The sequence below is a fragment of the Globicephala melas genome, chromosome 15 (genome assembly GCF_963455315.2).
Source record: "Globicephala melas chromosome 15, mGloMel1.2, whole genome shotgun sequence".
Taxonomy (NCBI): domain Eukaryota; kingdom Metazoa; phylum Chordata; class Mammalia; order Artiodactyla; family Delphinidae; genus Globicephala; species Globicephala melas.
This window is the reverse complement of record NC_083328.1, coordinates 78,346,613-78,372,973: the sequence shown is the minus strand read 5'-3', so window position 1 is coordinate 78,372,973 and position 26,361 is coordinate 78,346,613. Positions and strand designations below refer to the sequence as shown.

At 43.5% G+C, this 26,361-nt stretch overlaps 1 protein-coding gene and 1 long non-coding RNA gene across 7 annotated transcripts in view; both read left to right on the top strand.

Annotated features, from left to right (window-relative positions):
• BCAS1 (brain enriched myelin associated protein 1) overlaps positions 1-22,684 on the top strand; it is a 95,058-nt gene extending 72,374 nt beyond the window's left edge. For 2 of the 6 annotated variants that reach the window (XM_060284133.1, XM_060284132.1), the window contains 4 exons: positions 4,268-4,423; positions 12,378-12,443; positions 18,338-18,598; positions 21,521-22,684. In XM_060284133.1, the coding sequence (XP_060140116.1) occupies positions 4,268-4,423; positions 12,378-12,443; positions 18,338-18,598; positions 21,521-21,595 (558 nt within the window). In that variant the 3' untranslated portion in view covers positions 21,596-22,684. Of the gene's footprint in view, positions 1-4,249; positions 4,424-12,377; positions 12,444-18,337; positions 18,599-21,520 lie in introns of all 6 variants that reach the window. The other 4 variants (XM_060284136.1, XM_060284135.1, XM_060284131.1 and 1 more) reach the window with 3 other exon arrangements.
• A 1,439-nt stretch (positions 22,685-24,123) lies between these two features.
• LOC115843251 (uncharacterized) overlaps positions 24,124-26,361 on the top strand; it is a 56,777-nt gene continuing 54,539 nt past the window's right edge. The window contains exon 1 of the long non-coding RNA XR_004035686.2: positions 24,124-26,124. This is a non-coding gene — a long non-coding RNA (uncharacterized lncRNA). The remainder of the gene's footprint in view (positions 26,125-26,361) is intronic.

The following is a 26,361-nucleotide window of genomic DNA, read 5'->3' as shown; positions in this document are numbered from 1 at the left end:
TCTTTTTTTTTTTTCCTCACTCATGCTGCATATCAGCTGTAAGTTGGCTTGTGGGTGATCCTTATGGCCTCTTCCTACTGAAATCTAGATGGAAAAAGCAGCCCCTTCAACAAGGAGGTGCAGCTGGAATGACAGAGAGAAAATAGTGCCATGGCTGAGCCATGGAATAGCTCTTAAAACTTTCACTCAGTCGAGGTTTATATCATGTCCACTCACATTCCATTCTCCAAAGCAAGTCACACAGCAGTGGGCATGCATGTGTAATTCTTTTATAGGAAGGCAGAATGAATAATTGGGAAAATTCTACTTTCTGCCACATATTCCCATCCCTGAACTCATATGACCAAGGAGCTAGACCATGTTAATTGGTTTAGACCTGCTCAACCAGCTTCATCCATATTACATAGTATTAAAGTTAGGGAGGATTGTCCTCCCAAAGAAAACCTAGGGGGCTGAGAATGAGGAAGAATGTGAAAGAGTTACTGGGTATAAAAATAAAATCTCTACAGTGTCTTTGCAATTAAATAATCATGTTATAAATCAAATCAGAACAAATCCAAATAAGATTCTATAATTTAAAAATTTAATATCAATATTATTATGTCATGGGTGAAGTTTAAGTGGAGGAAATCCATTTTGCTATAAATCAGTTTCTGAAACTCACAGCTCTAGTAAACACTGTGTAAACCAAATTTTAAGAGTAAATATGGTATATTACTAGGGGCAAAAAGTGAAACCTTTTGCTGAAATGTGTATTGTCCGTGTTAATTGTACTAGCCATCTACGTGCAACATACAATATCCCCTACTGAAATCAAGCAAGGGAGATTTAATTCTAAAATATAGCACAAATCTGCTTTTCACCTTGTCCACTGTACCCGAAGTTAAAGTGTGCAGATGCAGTCATATATTCTGAATAAGGAACAACTTTTTCCAAAGCTCTGGCCTGGAAAGGAATCAGAAAGCTATCCAAAGAAAAATCAAATTCTTATGTCTGTATATGCAAATCAGATCCTCACTTAGCTCGAATCCTTCTAGATTTCCACACTGGATGTCAGTGGATTTTTTTTTTTTCTTGGCTGCTGAAAGCCAACTTCTTGGCCTGACTTCAAAGCTAATGAGAGTCCCTAGAAGTCCCTTTTTTTCTTCCTACTGAAATAGTTGTGTTTTGAAGAATGGACTCTGGGCTAGGATTTATAAGTTGACACCCCTTGACATTTGGAAAGGTCCAGTAAGAAAACCATTGGCACTCAAGTAAAGTTGATGTGCAAAGTTATTCCCATACAATCATTTTATCATATGAGTAAATGGCCCACCAGGCTCTCCACACAAAAAATGAACTTGCTGCTTTAATCGCAAATAAATCTGAACCCAGAGTCAGTGAGTCAGACTCTGTTCATTACCTACCTAAGGGCCATTTCCCATTCCTCCACCCTCTTTCTCTTGATCTTAGGTAAGGTTGGCAACCCCAAAGTATTTCACTGTGATTTATCTAAACCAACAATCCCATTTTCTTCACCAATAATTAGTCAAGGGGTAAGGATGTGACCTACTTTTGGTCAATGAAATGTACTCTGAGTAGAGGATCAAAATACAGAAGTTCATTTGAAGCCACTCTTTTGCTGTGACTGTCCTTCCTTCTTAGGACATTGGGTTGAGGATGTGATGCATGGAACTGTGGCAACTACTTTATATCCATGAGGCAGCAGATAAAAGGATGAAAATTCAGCATGACAAGGATGGCAGAGCCAAAGGATAGGAAGAGCCCAGGTTATAGAAACACTGTGGAGCCACCAAACCAACCCCATAACTTCCTACTTTCAACCTTCTTCTTCCATATTGTTATTGGTTAAGTCACTATTAGATATTCAGTTACTGGTAAACAACTCCATCCTCATTGAAATGACTACTTGCCTGTGGTGTGACTTTGGCTAAGCCATTCACTCATTATGATTCTTGATCTATAGAATAGGGATAATGTTACGTACTCTGAGCTGTCTTGAGTAACTCATTAACTCTTTATTGAGGTAATATATTAAAAATACCTTGTACAATGTCTGACATAGTAAGAGATAGTTATTGATATCTTCTCTAAATAGTGGACATGTGCATGGTGGGTGATTCCAGGTAATTCATGCCCGTGGAGTAAATGGCTCTCAAATAGCCTAAGTAACAACCGCTAGTGTTAATTAAGTGCTTATTATATGTCAGGCACGGTTCCAAGAACTTCACATGTGTTGCCTGATTTAATTCTCAAAACAACTTTCTGATGTGCATACTATCCCCATCGAGAAATGAGAAATGAAAGCACAGACGTGTGGAGTAGGAAACTTGGATTAGAGCCCCTGGAAGGGGTAGGGTCAAGATTTAGGCCCAGGCAGGCTGGTCACTCTGCCAGGCTGCCTACATTTCAGATGTACCCCAGGGCTCTTGTGGCTGAAGCTTATTTTTCAGAAATGCAATTAAATTAAGTCAGGCCTGGATGTGGAAACCCAGGACCACATTTGACCACGAATCCAGTCTCTTATCTGGCTCTAGTCTCTGCCTGGTTTCCTAAAGACAGGCCTGGGTTGAAGACAGACAGCCCAGCAGCAGAAGCCTCCTCGCAGTCGTGCTTTGTTTGACTGTCCAGTGGTTTTAGTGCTTTGCTGTCTTTCAGTGCGACGACGAACTTTCATTTGTTGTAGTTCCCACCACTCCTTTTTGTCTTAAACCTGGTCAGTCCATGCTGACTTCACCTGCCTTGCATTCTGGGGACTTTTGACTTTATAACTCCCCAACCTAGATCTTAGATTACAAAGGGAAAATGCTGCAAGTTGTGTCAATACCTTAAGAAATGGAAGGTGGGGAGAGAATGCTACGATTTAATTGCCAGGTTTGGGGATGTTTCTATATGCTGATTTGCTGATGGGCACCTTCCTGCTTCAGCTGACAATATAAAGATGAAGGGTCCTTCTCAATTTGGATCATTTGGGTTATTTGCAAACCAATGGTATATTCCTCATGGAGGAACGGAAAATGATTTCTCCAGTCATCCTGTGTTTTCAGAAATGACTAAGTTCCCTTCCCCTCCTCCCTAACAGCAAGAACAGGATTCGGAGGAAGCTGGGGGTCTGGCACCAGCCAAAACAAATGCAAAGATGCCTTTGGCTCTAGAGGACTTCTCTCTGTGGCAGAGATGACAAGTGTTTGTGTAAAGGGCCAGATAGTAAATGTTTTAGACTTTGCCGGCTACATGGAGTCTCTGTTGCCAATTCTTCATCTTTTTAAACAATTTTTCCAACCCTTTAAAAAATGTAGAATCTATTCTTAGCTCATGGGCCATCCTCAAACGGGCTCTGGGATGAATTTGGTAGTAGTTTGCCAACCCCTGCCTGAGGAAACGAAAAGGAAATTATAAAACTCCTTCCAGGCCAACTAACTCTGTCGCGTTGCAGGGACCAGTGCAAACACAAAAGCTGTCCCAGGTGTGACTGGGGCACAGCCCAAACGGAGTGAGGCAATGCAAACGAACAAAATCTGGAATCAGAGCGCAGGTGAACCATCTAAGGGCAGGGCTTCCATCTCAGCCCCCCACTGGTGGCCATCCCTTCAGACATTCAAGGGGCGCTGAGCTCACGAGGTACCCTGCTGGGGGCCACAGGAACTTAGCCGGGGTTCTCTTGCCAAGTTCATCCTGTTTCTGAAAGCAGGAACTTCAGTTAAGTAACAAGAACAAGTGACTGGTCTGGGGAGAAGTGGGAAAATGAGTTAACAAGGAAGTCAAGCCCATTAAACTGAGAAGCTTTCACGCTATCCTTTCTTGCAAAGAGGACGGTTTCTCCACAGCTGCAGCGAGCTAGGATGTGCAGTGGAAAACATCCCGGCCACTGTCCTAAGATTGTACTCTTAAGGACATAATTACACAGGCCAGGTGTGATTTACCTTTATGGGAGACCAAACAGGTGGGCCTGATAGATTGATTGGAAGGGGTATTGAGCATGCTCTGAAGGGCAGTCCTTAAAAGGGACTCCCTATCCAAGCCTTGTAGTTTCACAGGGCAGGAATTTTGTCTCTTCCACTTCAGCATATTTGGAGAGCACATGATATGATGTAAGTATTACTTCTTCAAGATGTGCCTGTGTATAACCTAGACTCCAAACTGTAGCTACCATGTGGTTGAGGGGAAAACCGGGACCCCACTTTATAAAACATGTCTGGGGGATGGGGTTTTTTTTCCCACTGTCTTATTACCTGGCAAAACAATCCAGGTGGTGTGTGAATCACAGGTAGAGGCTGTAAAGTCCGAAGAAGTAGAATCAGCCTTACAAACAGTGGATCTCAGCGAAGAAGGAGATCGCACACCTGAACCCACAGAAGAAACGCTCAAGAGCGCAGAACGCAAAACACCAAGACCCTCTCTGATGGCGTTTCTCAGACAGATGGTAAGCCCTTGCTTCCAGTTCAGGGAAACTGAAATACATACATCAGCTTCTGAGACCAAATAGCCCAGGTCAGGCGGTGAGACATGATTCTAGGTAGTATAGATGGAATATAAACCAAATAGGAGTTGAGAAAATTCCCTTTCGTCCTCCTGATTTAATCACAGAGAATGTCTCTCTTTATTGCTAATTTTCCTTAACCTTTAACCCCTGCTAACTGCCTTCTTAACAAAAGAGGAGCTGGCCTGGGCTCCTGAGCTGTGGCAGACAACAATACCAACCTGGAAGTTAATAGTGTTGCTTACTTTTAATTTTATTTATTTTTAAAAGTTTCGCTGTGTATTTGGCAAATGATCCCATTTTCCTCGTTATGGTAATAATATGCAGTTTCCTTTGAAAATACGTTTATTTACATAAAGAACATAAGGTATTTTTAAAGGATTAAGTAATTAATAGTTCAAGTTATATTTTGATGTTGGAAAACTTTTGAAGGGGATGTATGAGTGACACAAATTTGGGCAAAGCTTGTTTATAGATAATTCCAGAAAGGGTATGATATGAAAGGAAATGACGATTTCCTAATAGTGAGGGTGTATAATTTAGTTGGTGAATTTGCCATGTTTTTAATTTCTATAGAATGGAAAGAATCTGGGCAGACATCTTTGGGCGTCTGTGAAGAGTCATGTGCATAAAATATCTAAACATCCAGGAACTTAATATAATGCAATCAAACCCCAATCGGCTAGAAGACAAAAAAACAAAAACCATGTAAAAGGTCATTGGTTTAATTCTCTTTTAATGAAAAACAAGAATTTCATTATAGTGTGCCTTTATTTTCAGGAGTATTTGGGAATTAATCCTTTGAGAAAGCAACTCTCTAATTTCACAAGCTCAATCTGTTAAGGAATTCTTTCTAGTCCACAAAACAAAACAGAACAAAACCCTTGCCAGTGGGAGATGAGGAATATTAGAAATCACTGTTAGAAACTGTTGACAGGAATCATTTTCTTTTATTGCTGAATTCTCATGGAGTAAGAAGTACTGGGCAGCCTGCATGGCTGGAACCCCATCTGTATTCCTGGCCATTTATTCTGCAATTTGGCACTGAAAATGGGCATCAAGATTTGAGATTTTTAAATCAATTTTTACATGACATCAGGAAAGAAAAGAACATTTGGCCTCTTTCTGGCAACCCATCTACATTACAAATGGGATCCCCAAATAGCTCATCACAACATTGAGGATGGTCCAGCTTTCTCGTTTCTGGATGGAGTTGAGAGATACAAAAAAAAAAAAGCAAACAGAATGACTTTCTCTTCCAAATAATCAACATGAGACTTCTTCGTTTAAAAGGGAGGAAAATACAAGAGACTCCAAATAAAGCATGAAAGACCTCTAAACCACCCAATGCATCCATTCAAAACAAGTCCTTAAATTCAAGTGAGGTTCCATACTTAAATTCGTCCTCTGGAGTTATCCATTAGATGTTGTTTGGGGATATTTTCTAGCAGTAGAAACTGTGTAAGTCTGAACAAATTGGAAACAAGCGTCGTTTGGAATTGATTCTCCGTAGGATAGGGATGGGGTAGAAAAGGACACATTTCCCCAAGTAATCCTCCGTCACTTCACAGTGCCAGGTCTTATAATGTCCATTGTTCTTATTTCCTGTTGCCCACTAAAAGGGTTATACCTGAGAGCTTGAATATTATTGCTTCCTTTTAATTTTTAAACCCCCAAGCTTCCATGATTGTTGAGATTTCCCCTAAAATTCCAGATTTCTTAATTATTCTGGTCTTGCATTCTGTTTTGTTTTCATTAGAACATTATATTCCCATTGCAGTTAATTCAGATACACAAAAGACAGGGGTTTTTTCAAGTTTACCACAATTCCCACCACTCCCTATTGCCCCACCCAGGCCACCTCCCTCGTTGACATTTCTGGTCTATCCCGTGGGTATTTGAGTTTGCAGCCCCAGATACAGAGCCATCTCACTCTTTATGAGAACTTCATTGAATCACGTTGTCTGGGTTTATCATGTTCTGATTAACCGTTGCGCTATGGATGGACATTTGGTTTCCAACTTTCTGCATTTCATTTATTCACTTATTCAACAAATAATTATTAAGCTCTCACTATATTCTAGACGATACAGATACGTAAATAGACGTGGTCCCTGTCCTCATGGAGAACAAAGCCTAGTAAGGAAAACAGACTTATTTTGAAGTCTGTGCCGTATTCAGTGAGCATGCACCATGTATCTTCCACACGTGATCTCAGTGGCTTCACTAACCTGCATGAATATTGTTATACGTCTACTTTTTGCCCAGGTGTTAATATCCCCATAGTGTAGAATCCTGCAAGTCAGCTTCAGCCGTTTTTTTCAGGAAACACTTTTGGGTAATATTTCATAGCTTTCAAACTAAAGTCTTTGGATTTATGTAGGGAAAAAAACAAACAAACAAAAAACTGCTTTAAGGGCTTGAAGATAGAGGCAGCATCTGGCCCATCGCTGTGGGATTTTTATTTTCTATTTGTTTTAGTATGTGCCTGAGCATTATAATTGAATAAGTGTATGTTTTAAACTGATTTTAAGTATTTTTAGCAAAATATAGTTTTTAAAAGTAATTGATTTAATAGAAGAGAAAACTCAATTGCAAACACATCACCCTTGTTTTGTAATCAGGGTTTCCATTCATCTGATCATTGATTTTCTACTTTCTAGCCTTCCCTTCCCTTAAATTTCTTTCAGATAGCGTATTTTACTATCCCATGGCAAAGTAGTTCTTGGTTGAATATTTTTTTTAAATAAATGCATTTCCCAGTTCATATCTAAAGTGATCTTTTTCTTTCCAGAAATTAATCTTTCCTAAAAATAGAAAGAAGATCATTTTTCAAATAATTATATTTCAGGGAAAAGAAAATAGAGTCATATAAGTCCTAACATTGCATTGGGCACATGTAGATATAGCACTTCACAAAAATCCTATGGGCTCCTACAGACTTTCGAAAAAATTGCAAGGAATAGCAAAGACATCTGTCACACCCTAAATAGAAAAAGAGTCTTATGTGTATTAATTCAATGGTATGTCAAGAAATTGGCTATCTGAAGCACTAGTATATTTTTACAAAGTGCGTGGGTGGAGAACTGTATTCATGTACCCACAAACCAGGTAGGCAGATGAAACCAGAAAAGGTGGTGGATGGAAGTACAAAGATAATAGATTTATACTTTGTCAATATTAATAACACCTTACACTTGAAAAGTGCTTTCTCCTGCAAACCATTGTCACATACATGGTTTCATTTAATCCTCCTCCTGTCTCTTTCTCTAGACCATTAGTTTTGTAAGAAACTCTTTGTTGGAATAACCTTCTCAGGCTTAGATAAGAAAGACTCTTGAACTTTAATACTGGGCAAATTAAAGGCCCAAGTGAGACAGCCATGAAATCAGAGGGATTTTGTTAATTACACTCAATCTAATAAATCTAAGAAAACCTGCTGAAATTGACTGTCTTGTGGAAGAAGGAGAATCGTTTGTAAGGATAATTATAAAACAACAAACAGGCGTCTTTTAGCCAAAGTTTTTGATCTCAACTTCTTCCCTGAGTGTTAAGATATGAATATTGAGTTGTTCTTTAAGGTAAGTTTTCTGAAAGTAGCATTTGTTGGGGGCAATTCCTGTCTCCATCAGCGACTTGCATTCTTTCCTACCCTAAAAGGGGACTCTGGAGTCATTTGGTGGGTCTCAGCTATTAATAGTAATAATAATAATAGCTACTGTTCTAAAAACCCTGCGAAACAAACACTCTTCCTGCCCCACTGTGCAGATGAGGGCACGAAGACTCAGTGTTTAAGGGACCTGCCCAAGGTCGCGGAGCTGGTCGACAGCAGAGCCGGAATTCAGAGTCAGGCTTTCGTTGCTTCGAAAGCTGAGCCTTGTTCCTGCCGCCTCCTGTGCTGCTTCTGGCAGCCATTTTCTTTGAGAGTAAATAGAACAACCAGAGCTCCATTTTTGTGATTCTCCACCTGAAATTACAACAAAGCGCAAGAAAGCAGAATTCATACATGTCTTACATAAAGCTTGGACGAAAGTTTTCTGAATATACTTGTCACTAAAGCGAGATTTACCTTGGCTGTGTCATTTTGTGTGAATTGTCCAATTCCATTTCAGGTGAGCGTCTTGGTAAAACACAAAGATTGGACTCATAACCTCTGTTTATCCTGGAACTTTCTAGCAGGTCCAGTTCTTTAGATTTGTTGTAATGAGGTTGATTTAGTAAACAGTCGGGCTCCTCTACTCACACTAAATTAAAATATCCCAATTCTTCCTTTAAATCGCAACTTCAGTTGGGATAGATCTCTATCAAAATACATTTGTATTCCTTTCAAAGAGATTTGAACTGACCATCAAACACTTCCACTAGAATTTTAAGTACCTAAGTGATATATATCAGAGATGCTTCCAACATTCTTCAGAGTATCAAGCTATAGGAATGCATGACACAATGAAAGAAATTTAAAAGTGATTTCATTAATATGCAAGGCTTGGATTCACAGCCAGATCCCATTTCAGCACCGCAGGCTGGATGCCCTGAGATGCTTCATCTTGGATTCTCGTGAATAAAAATAAACTCTTTGTAAAGAAACTTGCTCAGTATCATACTGGGAAATCTCCACAATTACTTAATAGTCTTCAAACTGTTCTTTAAAGTACTAAATAGTCTCTGAAAGCATTTTTGTCTCTTTAAACAGCAACTCTGTTTTTTGTGACAGCTGGGAAAAATAAGCTTCTGAGGTTATGGTCCTTTGAATAGAAAGCCCAACAGGAACTATTTTAATTTGTCACTGAAAGAGGGCTCTGCAAAGAGGAAAGAGGAGGGGTAGAAAGAAAACAAAGGAGAGAGGGAGAGAGGGAAGGAGAAAGGAAAGAAGGGAAGGAAGGAGGGAGGAAGGAGGGGAGGAATTGTTAATAACTGCAGGTATTGAAGAGACCTCAGATGGACTTAATAAGACCCTTAGTCTAAACTCAGCATACAGTCACCTTTGCATAAATACCGTTTTATATGCCTCAAAGTGAACAACAGAGAAAAATCATAGAAAAACTCGAGGTATTCTTTTTTTTTTTTTTTTTTAAAGACTTTTAACCTATTTGCAATGATTTCCCTGGCAGCATGACGGTCTGTTTTCAGGATGGTAGTAGCCTAGATCCACTACTGTCAAGGGAGCCTTCTGATTCAATCCAAATTCTCCCTCAAGGGCTAGCTAGGAAAGGAAGGAAGAAGAAAATCAATTTTAACCTTAAACGGGCAGGTACCTAACACTAAGCAAATTGAAACAATTAAAGGGAAGTTAAAAATCTCTCTCTCTTAGTGGGTGTAACATGACTCCTAATTATCCATTCAGGTTTTGCTTTAAAAAACCATGTTGGTTGGTTGGTTTTTGCCTTTCAGCATTCCCTAAAGGCCGCCTCATGAGGACAGGACCCTGTGTTCTACAGGACCCTAGGGAGTATGTTTGAGTAGGCAGGGCAGTTACAACACAGCCTGAATTCTGGAGGCCCCGTGAAATCCCAAAGTGGTAAAACTCTTGGGTGAGAGCTGAAAGAGCTAGTTGCAGGGAGAGAAATAATAACTGAGAGCCCTTTCTTTTTCTAAATGTTCTCAAGAAATTTTCTAAATTGTTCTCAAGAAATAGAACAATGCAGAAGACCTAGAGGAAGAAAAAAACCACCTTCCATCTGAATGGGTCTAAATTGTACAAAGAGAACAGATCCTTATTGGCCTTTGGGTTGAGCAGCTTGGGGAAACCCATGACAATGATATCTCTAAGAAAAGTGCATGGAACTTACAGACACCGGGAGGTCAGGCTGAAGAAAGAGTTCAGGAATGGCTTCTCCATTCCTAATCAGTGAAGAAGTAGGTATCAAGGTCCTAGTAGCCTAGCTCTGGAAAGGTTGCTTTGGGGGTAGGAAGGATATTGGAATTCTCATACTGTGTTCAATCATAGACAGTCCTAGTCAAGTCTTCTGAATCAGAGAACAGCACCAAGCAGTAAAGATAAGCATATTTGTGCCCTGATGATAGGCATGTCCCATAAATATCCCTATTTGAGATTTTCAACCTCCACCTTATCCAAGCCCTTATCATTTTTCCTAATTAGGTAGCTTCATAGTAGATGCTCAATAAGTGTTTGTTCGTTAAATGGTACCTCCTACCTTCTACGGGCAGTGTGGGGAGGAGGTTAAGAATGTAGAAGATGGGGCTTCCCTGGTGGTGCAGTGGTTAAGAATCCGCCTGCCAATGCAGGAGACACGGGTTCAAGCCCTGGTCCGGGAAGATCCCACATGCCGCGGAACAACTAAGCCCGTGCGCCACAACTACTGAGCCTACGCTCTAGAGCCCACGAGCCACAGCTACTGAAGCCCGCGCGCCTAGAGCCGGTGCTCCACAACAAGAGGAGCCACCGCAATGAGAAGCCTGCACGCTACAATGAAGTCGCAACCAGAGAAAAGCCCGCGTGCAGCAACAAAGACCCAAAAGCAGCCAGAAATAAAAAAATAAATAAGAATATAGAAGATGGACTCATTGCCATAGTGCCAAATCATGGCTCCCAACCTGCTACTTCCATGACCCATGTTAGTTTCTCGAAGCTTCCACTTTCTTGCTGGTAAAACAAGAGCAATAAAATTGTTCCTCTATCTGAAGACTGTGGAGTGATAAATAAATGAACTAACGCATGTTATTATCTTATTTGGTACAGTTCGGGCACTTAGCACTCCATTAAAAGTTAGCCTTCATAAATAATAATTTTTATTACCTCTGCTAATATGAGTACCCTATCTCAGATTATAGAGGCGCATAATATTAACCAGTAAAAAAAAGTACTGAATGCTTTAATGTTTGTAACTGTTCTCCGTGCAGGTGTTATATAGGTTCTTGCTGTCCGCAAGCAGAACAGCCAAGATAATAACAGTGGAATCTAAAGTCTTCCTCTTTGTGCCACAGAGCTTAACCTCCACTTCTACAATCCCTCCCTCTAGCCAGGAGGAGGAGACCATAAGCATTGAAAAAATATGTGGGGTTAGACCTGAGTCCAAATTGTTAATAACTGAACAATTCATTGCCAGACTTCTTAGGTCTTCTATCAAGCATCAAGCATAGAACATTACTAAATCCACAGCTAAAACTGCAGACTCCAGCATTGGTCTGTATTTGTCTATGGCCAGTTAGCTTAAAGCAGTGATGCCTCAGAGTCACCTGGAGGGCTTATTAAAACACAGATTGCTGGGTCCCAACCCCGAGAGTTATTGACTCGGTAGATCTGGTGTAGTTCTCAGGGTTTGTGTTTCTATCAGATTCCCAGGTGACGCTGAAGCTGCTGGTCCCGGTATCATACTTGTAGAACCTTTAGCTTAGATTTTTGATTTAAGGACCCAAATCTGTGACGTCAGCCCCATTCAGCCCTGCCCCTGATGCCGCCGGCCACAGGGGCCACTAAAGATTGGAAAATAGAGTGTTCGACAGTCCATCACTCCGCCAGGGGCAAAAAATACTACAGCAAAACACCCACCATTTAAATGTTACCAGTAGATAGCTACCAATGGTTTAATTGTTTATTTACTTATTCATTCATTCTACATGTTCAACCACCTTCTGGTTCCAACATCAGTATTTTCATCATCATTTATTTATCCCAGAATTACCTAATCCCAGGGTTTAAGACTTTTAGTGTAGTTATTTTTGGAGACCAACACTTGAATTTAATCAGACTCTGGTTATAGACCACATAGAAATCATGTGACTCATGAGGAAGGCGTTTCTAGTTGGTCTTCCATTTGTCCTGACCTTGAATCTCAACAATGAATGACTGAGGTTATCCATTTCACAACCTCCCTTGCATTCTCCATGTTGCTGTGCTTGTGGTAGCTGAAAGGCCATTGTCTGTTTGTTATTTTAGTCAGTGAAAGGGGATGGAGGGATCACCCACTCAGAAGAAATAAATGGGAAAGACTCCAGCTACCAAGTAAGTGATCTGTGAACTCGGTTCCATGGTGGGTTCAGCTGGCATGTTCTTGGTTCTCTGCAGCCTCATTTCTCATGCAATGCTCAACCACAGCCACCTCATTTGATGCCTCTAGGTTGGGTGCCTGCTGTATACCAGGCACCATTTTGGGCTTTGCAGATGCAAGCATGAACAAGCTAGAGTTCCTCAGCTATTTCTTACTGCAAAGCACCTTCATGTGCTCTTCCCTCTCTCCACATGGACAATTCTTTCCCATTCTTCACATCTTGGCCTAAATGTCACCTCCTCAAAAAGCTGTTCCCTTTCCACCCATCATCCCTGCATCTTGTCCTTTTACTTCATGGCACTTGTCACACATTGAAATAAGTCATATGTCCATGTCTCCCCTACCCCTTCCCGCCCCTGTCTGGAGTATTTGTAGAGCAAGGAAGGGGCCTCTTCTATTTTTTTTTTTTTTAATCACACTGCATGGTGCCTGGTACATAGTAGGAGCTTTTTCTGGAATAGATGTGTGAAAGACATGGGGTCAGGTGGTTCGTTTCTATCATTTTCTCTATCCTAAAGAGACAGCTATGACATTTTTATAAATATATGTATTGTTTTTTCCCCAGTGGGATCATCTCATGCTCAACACCCTATTTTATAACCTGCACTCTTTTTTAACTTAGAAATATACCTCCACAAAAATGTCATCAAATATTCTTGTTCTAATTTTGGTAATACAGAGATGTGGTTAAGAGCATGGGTTGCAGACTCAAACTGCCCGGGTTTGAATCCTGGCTCAGCTAGTTTTTAGCTGTGTGACCAAAGGCAAATTACCAATCTCTCCATGCCTCAGTTTCTCATGTGTATAATGGAGCTAGGAAAAGTGCTGCCTTATAGGGCTGTCATGTTTAGGTGAATCCGTACATGTAAAGCACTTAGAACATTCCTGGTGTAGGGACTCAACAAGTGTTAGTTGCTGTGTTTATCAGCATGAGCTGCCGTAACAAAATACCATAGAGAGGAGAGAGAATGAGTATTTTGGTGTCTCTTCTTACAAAGACACTAATCCTATTGGATCAAGGCCCCATCTTTATGACCTCAATTAACCTTAATTACTTCCTTACTCCAAATACTTTCACATTGGCTTTATATGGCTTCACCATATAAAGCCATAGCTGTTGCTGTCGTTTTATTACTATTATTATTGTGCTTCTGATGAGAAAGTATCACCCTGTAATGTTGTTCATATCACACGCACACACAAATTCCAGCAATTACTAAATAATTTATGATATTTCTACTTCCATAATAATTAGTTTATCCTGTATATTTCGACATAGAATATATTGCTTTTTAGTGCATTCAAATTATTTTCATTTTTCTTTTTTAACTTATTACTATACCTGCCCCCCCAAACCCATACTCTGGACCACTTTGGAACCAAAAATCCCAAAGGTTACTACCTTGGAAACATGATAAACTTACATCATTCACCATGAAACACTGAAATATGTTTGTACATTTTGTCTGGAATCTGACAGTGAAACAGTTATGCCAGTCATTTTGGTGATTCTAAAATCTGAAAACAGTCAGTGGAAATTTGAATGAGCTGGAAACGTCATTCTATTTACACTCATCTAGAAATGTTTTGAGCATTCTATTTTCCAGGGCTTTGGATCCAGACGTGAGAAGATTGGTGTGTACTATTGGGAGATGACAAATGCTTCGTTTAACTTTGGGGGGTGGGAACAGACATTCTCTGCTCCTGTTAGATTTGCCCTCTGAGTTATAAAAGCCTTAGTTGATGTTTCCATGAAAAAAAGCCCAAGAAATTCCCAGCCTGGGTTGGCTTCCAGTGTCTGAATCAAGCGGGATGCTCCAGTAACCTTGTGCTCCAGCTTCCTGCCAGCATCCCTGGGTTCTAGGAGAGGAGACACTCGGATTATTTAGATGGGAATAATTTTCGTTATAAATTTTGAGACAGCGTCAAGCCCCAAGCAAAGGTCTAAATCTTCTGCATTTCATGACAAAGCAGTCACGCACAGTTCCGATTCTTAGCTCACTCTGAAGGTAAGGAACCGGCCATGTATTGTTTCCAGAAGTTCGTTTCTAAGCCATTTTTTAAAAAAAATTAGGCCTAATAGGGATGGAGTAATAACCATGTGGTAAATGGATATGACCCATTGAAAGCTCCCCTCTTGAAAAAAAAATCAGTGTCCCATGAGAGCTGTTGGTTTGTAGGGACTTCCCACTTCACACCCGAGTGATGTGCTAAGGGAAGTATTTTGGGAACACTTGGAAGGCGAGTTGCTGGCCATTCATCCAGCCCATTTTGATGGCGACTTACCATGTGTCAGGTGAGGTGCTGGGAATAAAGCAATGGAAGAGACACAGAGGAGTTTCGTGCTCCGGAGGGAATCAGAACATTTCCAGGTGAGCAAAGAAATCCCCGTGATGACTGCAAACATAAAGAAAATTCAGGGGCTTCCCTGGTGGCGCAGGGGTTAGGAATCCACCTGCCAACGCAGGAGACACAGGTTCCAGCCCTGGTCCGGGAAGACCCCACGTGTTGCGGCACAACGAAGCCCCTGCGCTATAACTACTGAGTCGGTGCTCTAGAGCTCGTGAGCCACAACTACTGAGCCCGCGTGCCACAACTACTGAGCCCATGTGCCACAACTACTGAAGCCCATGCTCTGCAACAAGAGAAGCCACAGCAATGAGAAGCCTGCGCACCACAAGGAAGAGTAGCCACCCCCCCGCCACAACTGGAGAAAGCCCGCGTGCAGCAACGAAGACCCAACGCAGCCGAATAAATAAATATTTTTTAAAAAATACAATAGGGAAAGGTAGTTTAAAAAAAAAGAAAAGAAAATTCAGCAGTGTTCCACAAGAAGGGGGGTCAGGCATCTTTAGACCCTCTAATCAGGGACTGTGTCTCCAAGGAGGTGATGACATTTGAGCTGAGACCTTCTGGGAAAGAAGCAGTCATCTGAAGCCCTGGAGACAGACCCGAGCAGAAGCACAGCCAGTAGGAAGCTCTGAATTGAGATTAAGTTTGTTCAAGAAAAAAAAGCACCGTGTGGCTGGAGCAGAATGAGTGGGGGGATGGGGGGTGGTGTGGGAGAGAAGATGAGGCTGGAGAGACACGGGGACTCGATTCAGCAGGTGTCTGTATTTCTTGAGCGCCTTGTCTACACCCGCAGCTCGGATGCTTAGCCACTCAGAGTCGCTACTGCTAGTGTTAAGCCAGGACCACCAACTCATCCCAGTGGGCCCGGGACGTTCCTGGTCTTAAAAAGGCAGGTTCCATGTCCTAGAACCCCCTCACTCCCAGACAGACCAAGACGGTTGGTCCCTTTATGCTTGGCATCCAGACACTGTGTGCAGTGGGCTTTCCATTACTAGCTAATTTAATCCTCACAACACCATGAAGTATGATTTGTTTGTTTGTTACTCCCATACAGAAGAGGAAGCTGAGAGATCACACCATTTATTCCAGGTCATACAGCAAGGATGTGATGAAACCAGAACCACACCATGTTTTTGTTTTTAATTTTTTATTTTATTATTTATTTATTTATTTTGGCTGCGTTGGGTCTTCGTTGCTGCACGCGGGCTTCCTCTGGTTGCGGCGAGCGGGGGCTACTCTTTGTTGCGGTGCGCGGGCTTCTCACCACGTGGTTTCTCTTGTTGTGGAGCACGGGCTTCAGTAGTTGTGGCACATGGGCTTCAGTAGTTGTGGCTCGCGGGCTCTAGAGCGCAGGCTCAGTAGTTGTGGCACACGGGCTTAGTTGTTCCGCGGCATGTGAGATCTTCCCGGACCAGGGCTCGAACCTGTGTCCCCTGCATTGGCAGGCGGATTCTCAACCACTGCACCACCAGGGAAGTCCCCACACCATGTTCTTTTGACTCCAGACACTGAGCTTTTAGCTACTCACTGTATCTTAAAATCTTCTATGCAACAAAAACAGTTAACAGGGTGTTTGAGCAGGGTCACTGGTTTCTGGCCTTTGTGCAGAGCAGCACGGTGGGAGTTTCTGTCTCTTTCTAAGGCGAGTATCTGCTCTAGGCCCTCTGTTATACTCGACATCTGTATCTTAGCATTTGCTACAACTTTGGCAACTGGGATCCAACAGAAATATCCAGGATATGTGCTTGTAAAACATCTTCTTGGGCTGCACTGGATGTCTGAGGCTTTGTTCTCCAGGGAGTTCTGCCCTCCAGGAGGGCGCTGCAGCCTGGGGAGGCCTTCGGGACAGGGGAATTTTCTCTGTCTTCCTGCTCATTTCTAAGGGGTGTGTTTGATTCACTGATGTGAAATGACAGTTCTATGCCCTCTGAATCAAAACTGTCACTTTGTCCTAGAACTTTGTGACTTGGGGACAACACATACATTTTATGAATCATAAGTTGTAAATATGTATCCAGTGGGCCAAATGCAGCCCACAGGGATAACTGTGTTGTGGTTGTTTGCTGTGAACAGGGCTTTAAAACTTTCGATGTCAATATTTTTAAACTGACATATTTTGCATTTGAAATAATTCGATTTCAAGCTTCTATCTGAAAACATAGAAGATATGACAGCACTGGGGCTGTAATCCCACATCGTATCTTTGGTGGGTCTGAGCAGTTGTGGCCCCTTTAGACAAGGCATGTGGCATTCAATTCACCACAGTGCCCCCTACTGCAAATTGTCTCCCCAGCATCAAAGCCAGCAGAGCTTGAACTGTTTTTCGTACACTAGAGAAATATTTCTTTGGCCTTATGCTGCTTTCACAACTGGGGAAATAAGTTCACCATATGATTATTCTTACCCCTAGCCTCTTTCATGCTTTCGTTTTATCTGTCTGACCCCCAGAGTCATTTCAGTTCAAGCAAGTTATGGGAAAAAGTCTTTTACTTCCTAACAGATTTTTGGTTGTCTGTAATTTACCTAGAATTTTGGATTTTACAGCCTTACTCCTCCAAATTGTAGGAACCAAGTAGGAATGCAAACATTTCACTCTACCATGATAAGATGTATGTTCACAACTAAAACCATTATCTTCTTTTACCACTGTTTTATGAAATGACAGTTTCACACTAGAAATTAAGATAGACATAATCATGAAGAAAAGACCAGGCATCCCAAGAAGAGTGACGTGTGGTTGCAAGTGGGAGAAATCCCCTCAAAGCTGGCTCATACAAAAAGGGGCTTCAGGAACGGCTAGATCCAGGGGCATGCGTAATGCCATCCACACGAGGGCTCTTTTTTTCCCTTTCTCTCTCTTCATCTCTCAGCTCTGCTTTCCCCTGTGCCTCATGGTTCATTTTTCAAGAAAAAAGAAATTCCACTTCCAGGATTTTTCTTTGGAAATGGTGGTGGTTCTGGAAGCTCCAGGCTTTCATCTTCCCAGCTTCAAGTTCATGGAAAGGGAACTGACCTCTCTCTCGGTTGCTTTAGCAAAGCCCTGAGATTAGCCCAGGTTTAGCTGCCTTTGGCCAGCTGGAACCAATCCCAGCAGCCCAATCACATGCAGTGCTCTGACCGGCCAGGCCTGAGTCGTGTGCCCTTTGTCCAGGGATGAAATGAGTGTGTCGAAACCACAGGGAATAAACCAGAGAGAAGGGTGGTTCTCCAGGGAAAACCCAGGTTCTAGTTCCCGAAGAAGGAGTAAAGAATGCTTGCTGGGGAAGTTTTCATTAATGAATGAATGACCAGATTGGTAAATAAATGTCCCCACTGTGACCTCATACCATAAAAAGTATTTACACATTTTTCTTACTTTTTTCCATCTCACCCAGGAATCCTGAACACGTAGGCACCATCCAACCTTTGAACATCTCTGTTTTAACATGTTTACTCACCTGCCACTGAGCGTTGTCTTGCAGCCACTAAAAATGCATTTTGTTTGAACTTGCTCTAGGCCCCAGAGGCCACTGAGAAGGCGGTGGTGCCGCCGGAGCCAGAACCAGCAGCCGCCGGCCAGAAGGGCAAAGAGGGCGCCTGCAAGGACAAGAAGGCGTCTGCCGAGACCGAGAAGCAGAAGAGCAGCAAGCAGGAAGCCAACGAGCCGGCCCCGCGCGTGGAGGCCCCGGGGGAGGCGAACTCGCTGCGGGACGGGGACAAGTCCCAGAAGAGGCTCGAGAAGCGGCGACCGCCCCTCGGGGGCTTCTTCAAGGGCCTGGTGGGTGGACGGTTCGCCTCTTCTTTCTGGGCTTTTCCAAAGGGGACCGGCTGGCCAGGGGGTGGCTGGGCCTTGGCCAAACACCGAGGACCTGCTGTGTGCCAGGCGCAGAGAGCAAGGTGGGCGCAGGCATCGCTTTTCCGCGGCCACAGGCAGGTGTGACGCTGATGGCGGGGGTGGGGGGGGTGTGGTGGTGGGGGTGGGGGTGGGAGGCAGGGGCGGGCACGGGAAGGGAGCCTGAGGGTGAGGACATGGCCTGGCCTTGGGTTTGGGAGGAGGGGGGCGGGGGCTTCTCAGAGGTTCCATGTGAGGAGGGACCTCAAGTTAACCTGTAGAGGGATGAGGCAAGGGGAAGTCTGAAGGCAGGTGAGGTCCAAGCCATGGGAACAAAGGTGTGGGGGGGAGACGGCACGGATCTGAGGCTCAGTCTGGCTGGAGGAGAGGGAATACAAGGATGGGGTGGGTTGGCAGGAACAGGTGATGATGAGAAGCAGGGATACTCGTCTGTGGCCAAAGTCAGCCTTGTGGAGTTTGCACCAGGGAAGCTGCTGTGAGCCTGGCCCTGGGTGGTGGGTATACAGACCAGGCTAAAACTGATTAGCTCCTTCCCTCTGGGGAAGTCCAGTGAGGGGTGAGTGGAGGCCAAACATTAAATAATGAACTAAGCTTGGGGTTCTTTATTTGTGTCCATTTGGTTCTTCTCTGTCTCCTTCTTCAGACTGTTAGCTTAGGGAAGGCAGTGACCAGACCTGTCACAGGCAGACGTGCTGTCCCCTCCATCCCGCCAGCGTGTGGCTAGAACACAGTCGACACCCCAGCAGTGTCTGTTGATGAACGAATAGATGGAGTGAAATACGCTACTAGTAAAGGTTTCATTATATCTGGGATAACGTAAATCCTGGCAAACAGGGAGAAGAATCATCACCCAAATAATAAGAAAGAGAGACAAGTGAAATCATACCCAGGGCCCGTGGGAACGTGGGTTGAGCCAGGAGGGCCAGGCAAGGCAATACTACTGGCATCAGCTATGGGGCCAGTGAACCGGGGTTCACCTTCATGTTGCAGTGAAGATGGGGTAGTTACGTGAAGCAAACTGCCCTAATCATTCCTAACTATGCCGTTTCATGAATATCTGTAGACATTGGTGCCCTCTAATATTATAGTAGAGGTTAGGTGAGGGCTGTGGTTCCTCTGGCCCCAGTTTGGTCTTTAGAAGCATGTCTGGGGAGTTTATTAGAAATACAGACTCTCAGGCCCCAAGTTTAAAATTTTATCATCAGTGTCATCTATTTGTCTCGTCTTTGTGTCCTTGAGTATGTGTGTAGAACTTCAGTTTGAGGCTCACTTTCTAGTGGGACACATGGAACTATAAAGTAGATAAATTAAAACACAAAAATGTTAGTGTGGGAAGTCACGGATTGGAAATAAACATGGTAATGTGACGGGTTACGCTGGGGATGAGGACAGCAGTACGTGTGCAGCTTGGAATCTATGGATCCAGAAAGTGTTTCTGAGGAGATAATATTTGAGATGAGACAGGATTGATTATCGGTGCCAGACAGGAAGAGAGCAAGGCTCTTTGTTCCAGCAGGAGGGAACAGCATGTGCAAGGGCCCTGGGGTGGGAATGAGCTTTGTATGTTTGAGGCCCCGTTGCTGGGAGTTGGTGAGCTAGGTGAATAATAAAAGTCGCTAAGGTTGGAGCAGTGGGCAGCTCAGGCTGGCTGTACAGGCTGTGGAAAGAATGTTGACATAATCCTACTTAAATTGGGAAGCTATTAAAGGGTGTTAAGGAAGGACCTTTGTTTATGGCCTTTAAAGACTATTTTGCTGCTATAGTGCAGAAATGGCTTATAGAGTGGCAAGAGCAGAAACAGATGCCCAGGGTAACACTTCTAGGGTTACCTGGGAGAGCCAGTGGCGGTGTGGCATTGTGATGCCTGCAGAGATGCCAAGACGTGGGCAGGTTCTAGATAATAATTACAATTCAAGTCACCGAGCCCTTCCTCTGAGGCTGTGCTTCACTTATATTCATCATCTCTTTAATTACGGCAACGTCCCTTTGAGGTGGAAGTGCTTATCCTTCAAGTCCTCCATCTTCCATTGTCAGGAGACTCCCAACAGTGGTGGAGAAGGAGGGAGGGGTTTCCTGCCATTTTGCAAGGATCCGATCAAGCCCTGAGGACTGTCAGGCTGGACACGTTTCCCTGGGGTTGTCTGACCCCTTTCCTGAGAGGGCAACGCCGGCAGCGGGACTGGCACCAGCCAGGGACCCATCGAGGCCCTGTCACCTACAGGAAATGAGCTTCTGGCCCCCCTCACCCCCACCCAGCCCAGCCTCAGCCCTCAGGTCAGCTTCTCAGAGACTGCACCGCCAACCACTCCCTGCCTGACCTTTGCCCTCCTAGTGACATCCCCTTCATTCTGCCCCTTTTTCCCTCCTCCTCCATATGCTGCTTGGATTCTAACAGAAAGCAGCCTACTTGGCATTACATGAAAACTTTGCAAAGATACGTTTTGTAAGAAAAGCAAACAGGCAGTGTGGTTAGAAAGTGATTAGAGAGGGTGACGGAAGTGAGCTCTAACTGTGGCAGGTTTTCTACACCCCAGGTACTAAGTACATTACAAGTCAGGACTCACTTTATCTTGGAACAACCCCTCCGAGATAAATGTTATCACCTCCATTCTAAAGATGAGGAAACTGAAGCAGAAAGAGTTCAGCCATTTGTCCAGGATTTCACAACGCTAGAAAGTAATATAACTGGGCACTGAACTCGGGCATCTCATTGGAAACCGTCCTCTTACCCACTGCCCACGAATAAGGTGTATTTATGTGGCACAGAGTCGGTGCTGAATAAATGGCAGTTGCTGTTGATACTACAGCTCTTTACTAGGATGCAACTTCTTGTATATTTCTCTCCAGGGACCCAAGCGGATGTTGGACGCTCAAGTGCAAACAGACCCCGTATCCATCGGACCAGTTGGCAAATCCAAGTAAACAAATCACCACGGTTCCCACCAAGTTCCGCCACCAAGAGGTCTTCTCCCCACTCAGTCTCCTCCCCAGCCCCGCTCCATGTATATATTTTTTCTTCCGATGGCCACGAAATGAAATTCTGCTTACACATTAAGCCTGAGCTGTTGTATATTGAGGTGTATTATTTCTGTCTCTGGTCCAGTCTTTCCTGGTAAATATAACTGTCAAGATGGTTTAGCAGGTTAACGAGCCAGGTCAGAAGAGTCGATGGTTGCCAAGCAGGTAGGGGGAGGGGGCCGAGGACTGCGTTCTGGTGAAGTTATGAAAAATGGCCGGTGATGAGTAAGTTCCAGAAGGAAAACGCCTGCCTGAAGGGATTAAGCTTTGTAGTAAATACACGCTCATCCTCTCAGCTTGAAGAGGAGAGACAAGAATCCGTTTGTTTAAGTTCATGTCTCAAGGAGGGAAAACGTGGGCTCTGTGTTGGGAGGTTGCCAATTTTCTGGAACGGAATGTGTGGGGAATGACAAAGGAATGAATAAGAGTTGTTTTTCAAATAGGGTTCTTGAACGTTACTGACGAGCGGGAAAAGATTGACTGGAGAGGGCTTGACATAATTTGGGAAAACAATTGCTTTTTGAGGCTCAGTGACAAGGGCAGGGATTACAACTTCAAAAAAAAACAAACCAAACCGAATAAGTGAAGTTGCGAGTTTATTTTGCAACACTAGGGGGCGCCAAGGTCTCCATTTTCATCCCGCATCCTGCATCCCTAACAAAGATTTCGGTCTCTGCAATCTTACATTATTAATGTTTCTCAGATGGCTGAGGGGCTTGCTTCATCTGTTCTGTCTGACACTTATCTCAAGTCTGTCTGTAATTTCCTAATGTTCTCAGGATGTGCTCTGATAAAACCCTCCCTATAACCCCAGTTAATAATAAAAATTTACAGAAGATTATTCAAATACCTGAGTTTTTTTTAATACTTGTACAGAGGAGTACATAGGACGATGAGTGTATTAAAATGTAATCCAAAGTAGCCATATGATTGACTGATACCATGTATACTGTATCTTTCTCTGATTTAATAAAAAGTACATTTACATCTGAAGGATCTTTTAATTTTCAACTTTGAAAGCAGGTCTCTCGTGCTCTATGTCTGAGATGCCTTTATCTTCCACAGTAGAAAATCAGTGCTCTTTTTCCATCTTGTCTCTTCTCCCAGATCCTTCTCAATTTCCTTGTATGTGGGCACGTGCACATACAAATGTGTGCACATGTATATTTGTACATACGCACACATGCACATATATACAAACACTTTCTTAGGCCACGCCGCCTAGAGCAGAGCCTGAGACAGGGATTCAGATGCACGTGTTAGGCTGAAGGAGGGCTCCCAGGGGAAAGGGAAGAAGAGAAGGACAGGGCAGGGATTGGTCTCAGCTGGAGTTGAGTTTCGTCCTGATCTGCCAGGGGGCCCTGGAGCATGAATTGCACCATAAAGTTGGTCATACCTACAAGGCAGGGTTTGTCCCCTTGTTGGTGAGACATGGGCCACCCTGGCAGGTGTCAGGACAGGCAAGCTGCTCCCACTGAGCTGAGAAGCTGGATCCCTTACCGGCTAGAGGATGAGGGTCATCCCAAGTGTCCACTACAGGTACACATGTATACGTCCAAGCGTGTATTTATACCCACATATGCACACAGTCATACTTACAAACATAGTTACTTCTACACAGGAACAGATAAGTGCATGCACACATTCATAATCATACGCAGACACGTGTAACCGACAGAACCACATGCATACACTGACTCATACAAGTCCATTGCATGTACAATCCATCACAGTGATTAGAAATAACATTGAACATCCTCTCCTGACAAGTCTATACCTTAGGCAAATAAAACAATGGCTTAGGCAAAAAGGCCTTTGGAAAATGTGTTCGGGACAAAAATGTTTCTAAAAGAACAAATTGGGAGATCCTTGGCTCCTGGAACCCGCTGGCTCCCAGCTTGGGCTGCCTGAATGCTCAGTTTCCAGTAAAGACCAGAGGCCTTTTCCTTGCAGAGGGGTTGGTTTCTTCATCCCTCCTGCCCGAACCTGGAGAGTCCTCAGTGTCTGTGACTCACCCAGCTGAGAATGACCTCATGCTGCTTCATGTCTGCATGCTTAACTTTGCCCAAATGAAGAAAAAAAAAAAAAAACATTGGGGAAGCCCTTGGTGGGGGGTGACTTTCCCTCCACCTCCACCATCGCCATTACAGTACATGGGATGATTCAAGGCAAACAGGCAGCTGGTTACTGCTTTGTCTCTAAACACCAGGGGGGTTGCCTGGTGTGACCTTTGGGCTCCAGACCATACCAGTCTATTGAGAAAGGTGACAGTATTATTTGCAAGCTTCACCTCACTGGACACAGGGGCTTTTTGCCCTGAAGAGAAATGTCCCCAGGCAGGGCTGAGTCACTAATGCAGAAGGAGCCCTCCCACCCTCTCCCGCCCCAGAAAAACATTTTTTAATTTTTAAAAAGAAGTTCTCTGCTGCGAATCTTGCTGGAAAGCATGCCAACAGTTTCTGTAACTGGTTTCCCATCCTCCTGGCCAAAAAAGAGAACAATCTTGTAATGAAATTGCTTTTTTTTTTTTTTTTAAGAAAATTTAAGCCGGATAGGACTCAAATAAATGGCTTATTGGGGGGATTCTAAAGCCAGTTGTAGCCTGAGAAGCAAGTTCAAACTCCATTTCTGAGTTTTGTGGAGTTTGTTTGGTTTTGACTGGCGAGCCAATTCCTGATGCGCTTACAATAAATACTAATTTCCATGCTCCTGCTGACCTAGTGTGAAAAGAGCACACAGTTCCCAAGTGAGCTCAGGAAAGCTCCCAGGACACGGATTCACAGAAGGACTGAAGTTCTTCAAACTACAGAACCCAGGAATGCCATTTGGATAGCAAAACGGCACACAGTAAAATGTTAAGAACACCCTGAAACTGAAAGAGAAATTAAGACCTGGAGGAGGGGGCAAAGGTACCTTTTTGAAGTTGACATACTCATTAAATTATTGACTTCTTTATTTTTAGGTGCACATGGAAGAGTGTCTTCTCCAATGTCATGAAGAAGTACCCTTTCCAGGAACTGGGCCTTTGAGCTGAAATGGCTGCAATCGGGGAAAACAAAAATCAAAAAACTCTGCTTTCCAGCTCCAGCCAACGGCGACTTCTGGACTGATATCCGTAAAAGAATTAATTCAAAGGCACAGTTGTTCTCAGCAGCCCCTGAGGTCTCTCATGAATTCATCCTCTTGGGGAAAGGGACACATACCACCCAAGGAAATGCCAAACTGGTTTTATTGTACCCCCCTGCCCTTTAAACAAATTATCGGGGATTTAAATACACACACACACACACACACACACACAGACTCTCTAGCTGGACTGTTGTTGTTTGTTTGCAAACAGATGCACTGGGGTCCCCTTTAATTAGATTCCAAGAGGCTAGAATCTGTGTTCTGCTGGCTCTCTCTCAAAGTGCCTGGAAGGGAGCAGACCTGACGAGTATCATTTCTTTTGTCAAATAATCCCAAGTTGACCTTAAGCCTTACAAAATAAAATCAGATCGCCACCCTACCTTAGAAGGAAAGCAAAATGATTTCCATTATTAACTCACCCAGGTTGCAAATGCAGGGAATGCGCTTTGCAGAAATGTAAGATGATTCTTATCAGCTTTTATCCTCCCAATGTCCCTTTTTCGGCCTTTTAAAAAGGCAGTTTGCTCGGTGAGTAGGATTAGGTTCCTCTGTGGTCTAGATCTTGTTCACTCTATCAGTGGAAATAAAGGGAGTCCAGCCCCCCTGGAAATTACAGGCTCCATTAGGAAGAAAAGAAATTACTTACAGAGCAGCAAATTCTGTAAATTTGTAATTCAGATCTTAGCCCTGGCCTGAATGCCAGTCAGGATCCAGCCCTTTGCATAAATTGGTTTTCTGGGGAGCTTAACTCTTTCGCCTCTGTTTCCCTTCCCCGGAAACCTATTCACTCAAGCCTGTCTATCCCCTGGCCCTTTAACTAGCCATAGCCCGTGCCTGGGTAGCAACCCGTGCAATTTCACAGAAGTAAGGGTAATAATAATAAGGCCTTACATTAACACACTTCACAGTTTATAGACTGCCTTTTGAATACATTATCTAATTTAAAGCTGTATGCCCCTAACTGAACTTAATTGCCTCCTTTGTTATATTTTATTATGAGGGGGACTGGTGTGCACCTGTATGGCTTTTTTTTTCCCCCAAAGGCGCACTCCTTAACAAAATGGCCTCCAGCTGGAACTCTGGCAATGATTGCTCATTGCTCACGTGATTTATTCTCGTTAAATCTGGCCACAGCCGGGAGTTCCAAGACCTGGCGTCCCACAGTCTCTAGCCTGGTCCTTTTCCCTGACTGCCCGACCAGGAGGCTGGGCTGAAGCAACTCTTTAAGAATATGTTACTCTTAAGTAACTTCTAGAAAGTGGTCAAGTTGAATGAAGAGAACTAGAAAAAGAGGGCCAAACCGGGTAAGTCAATTGCCTTCTGTGATTCTCAGTCCCCCAAGCAAAGGTAAAGTTGGTTGTTGGTGGTTTTTCCATTCTTATCAGCTCAGTCTTGGAAGAAGCTTGAGGAAGGGTAGTGTGATTGCAAACCGTTTAAGTTGGTGTCATTGCTAAGCATGTAAGTCACCCTCACCAGCCCACCACGCTCCACAAAGCAGCCTTGCCTCTCTCATCTCCACACCCAACTAGGGGAGAGGGCGA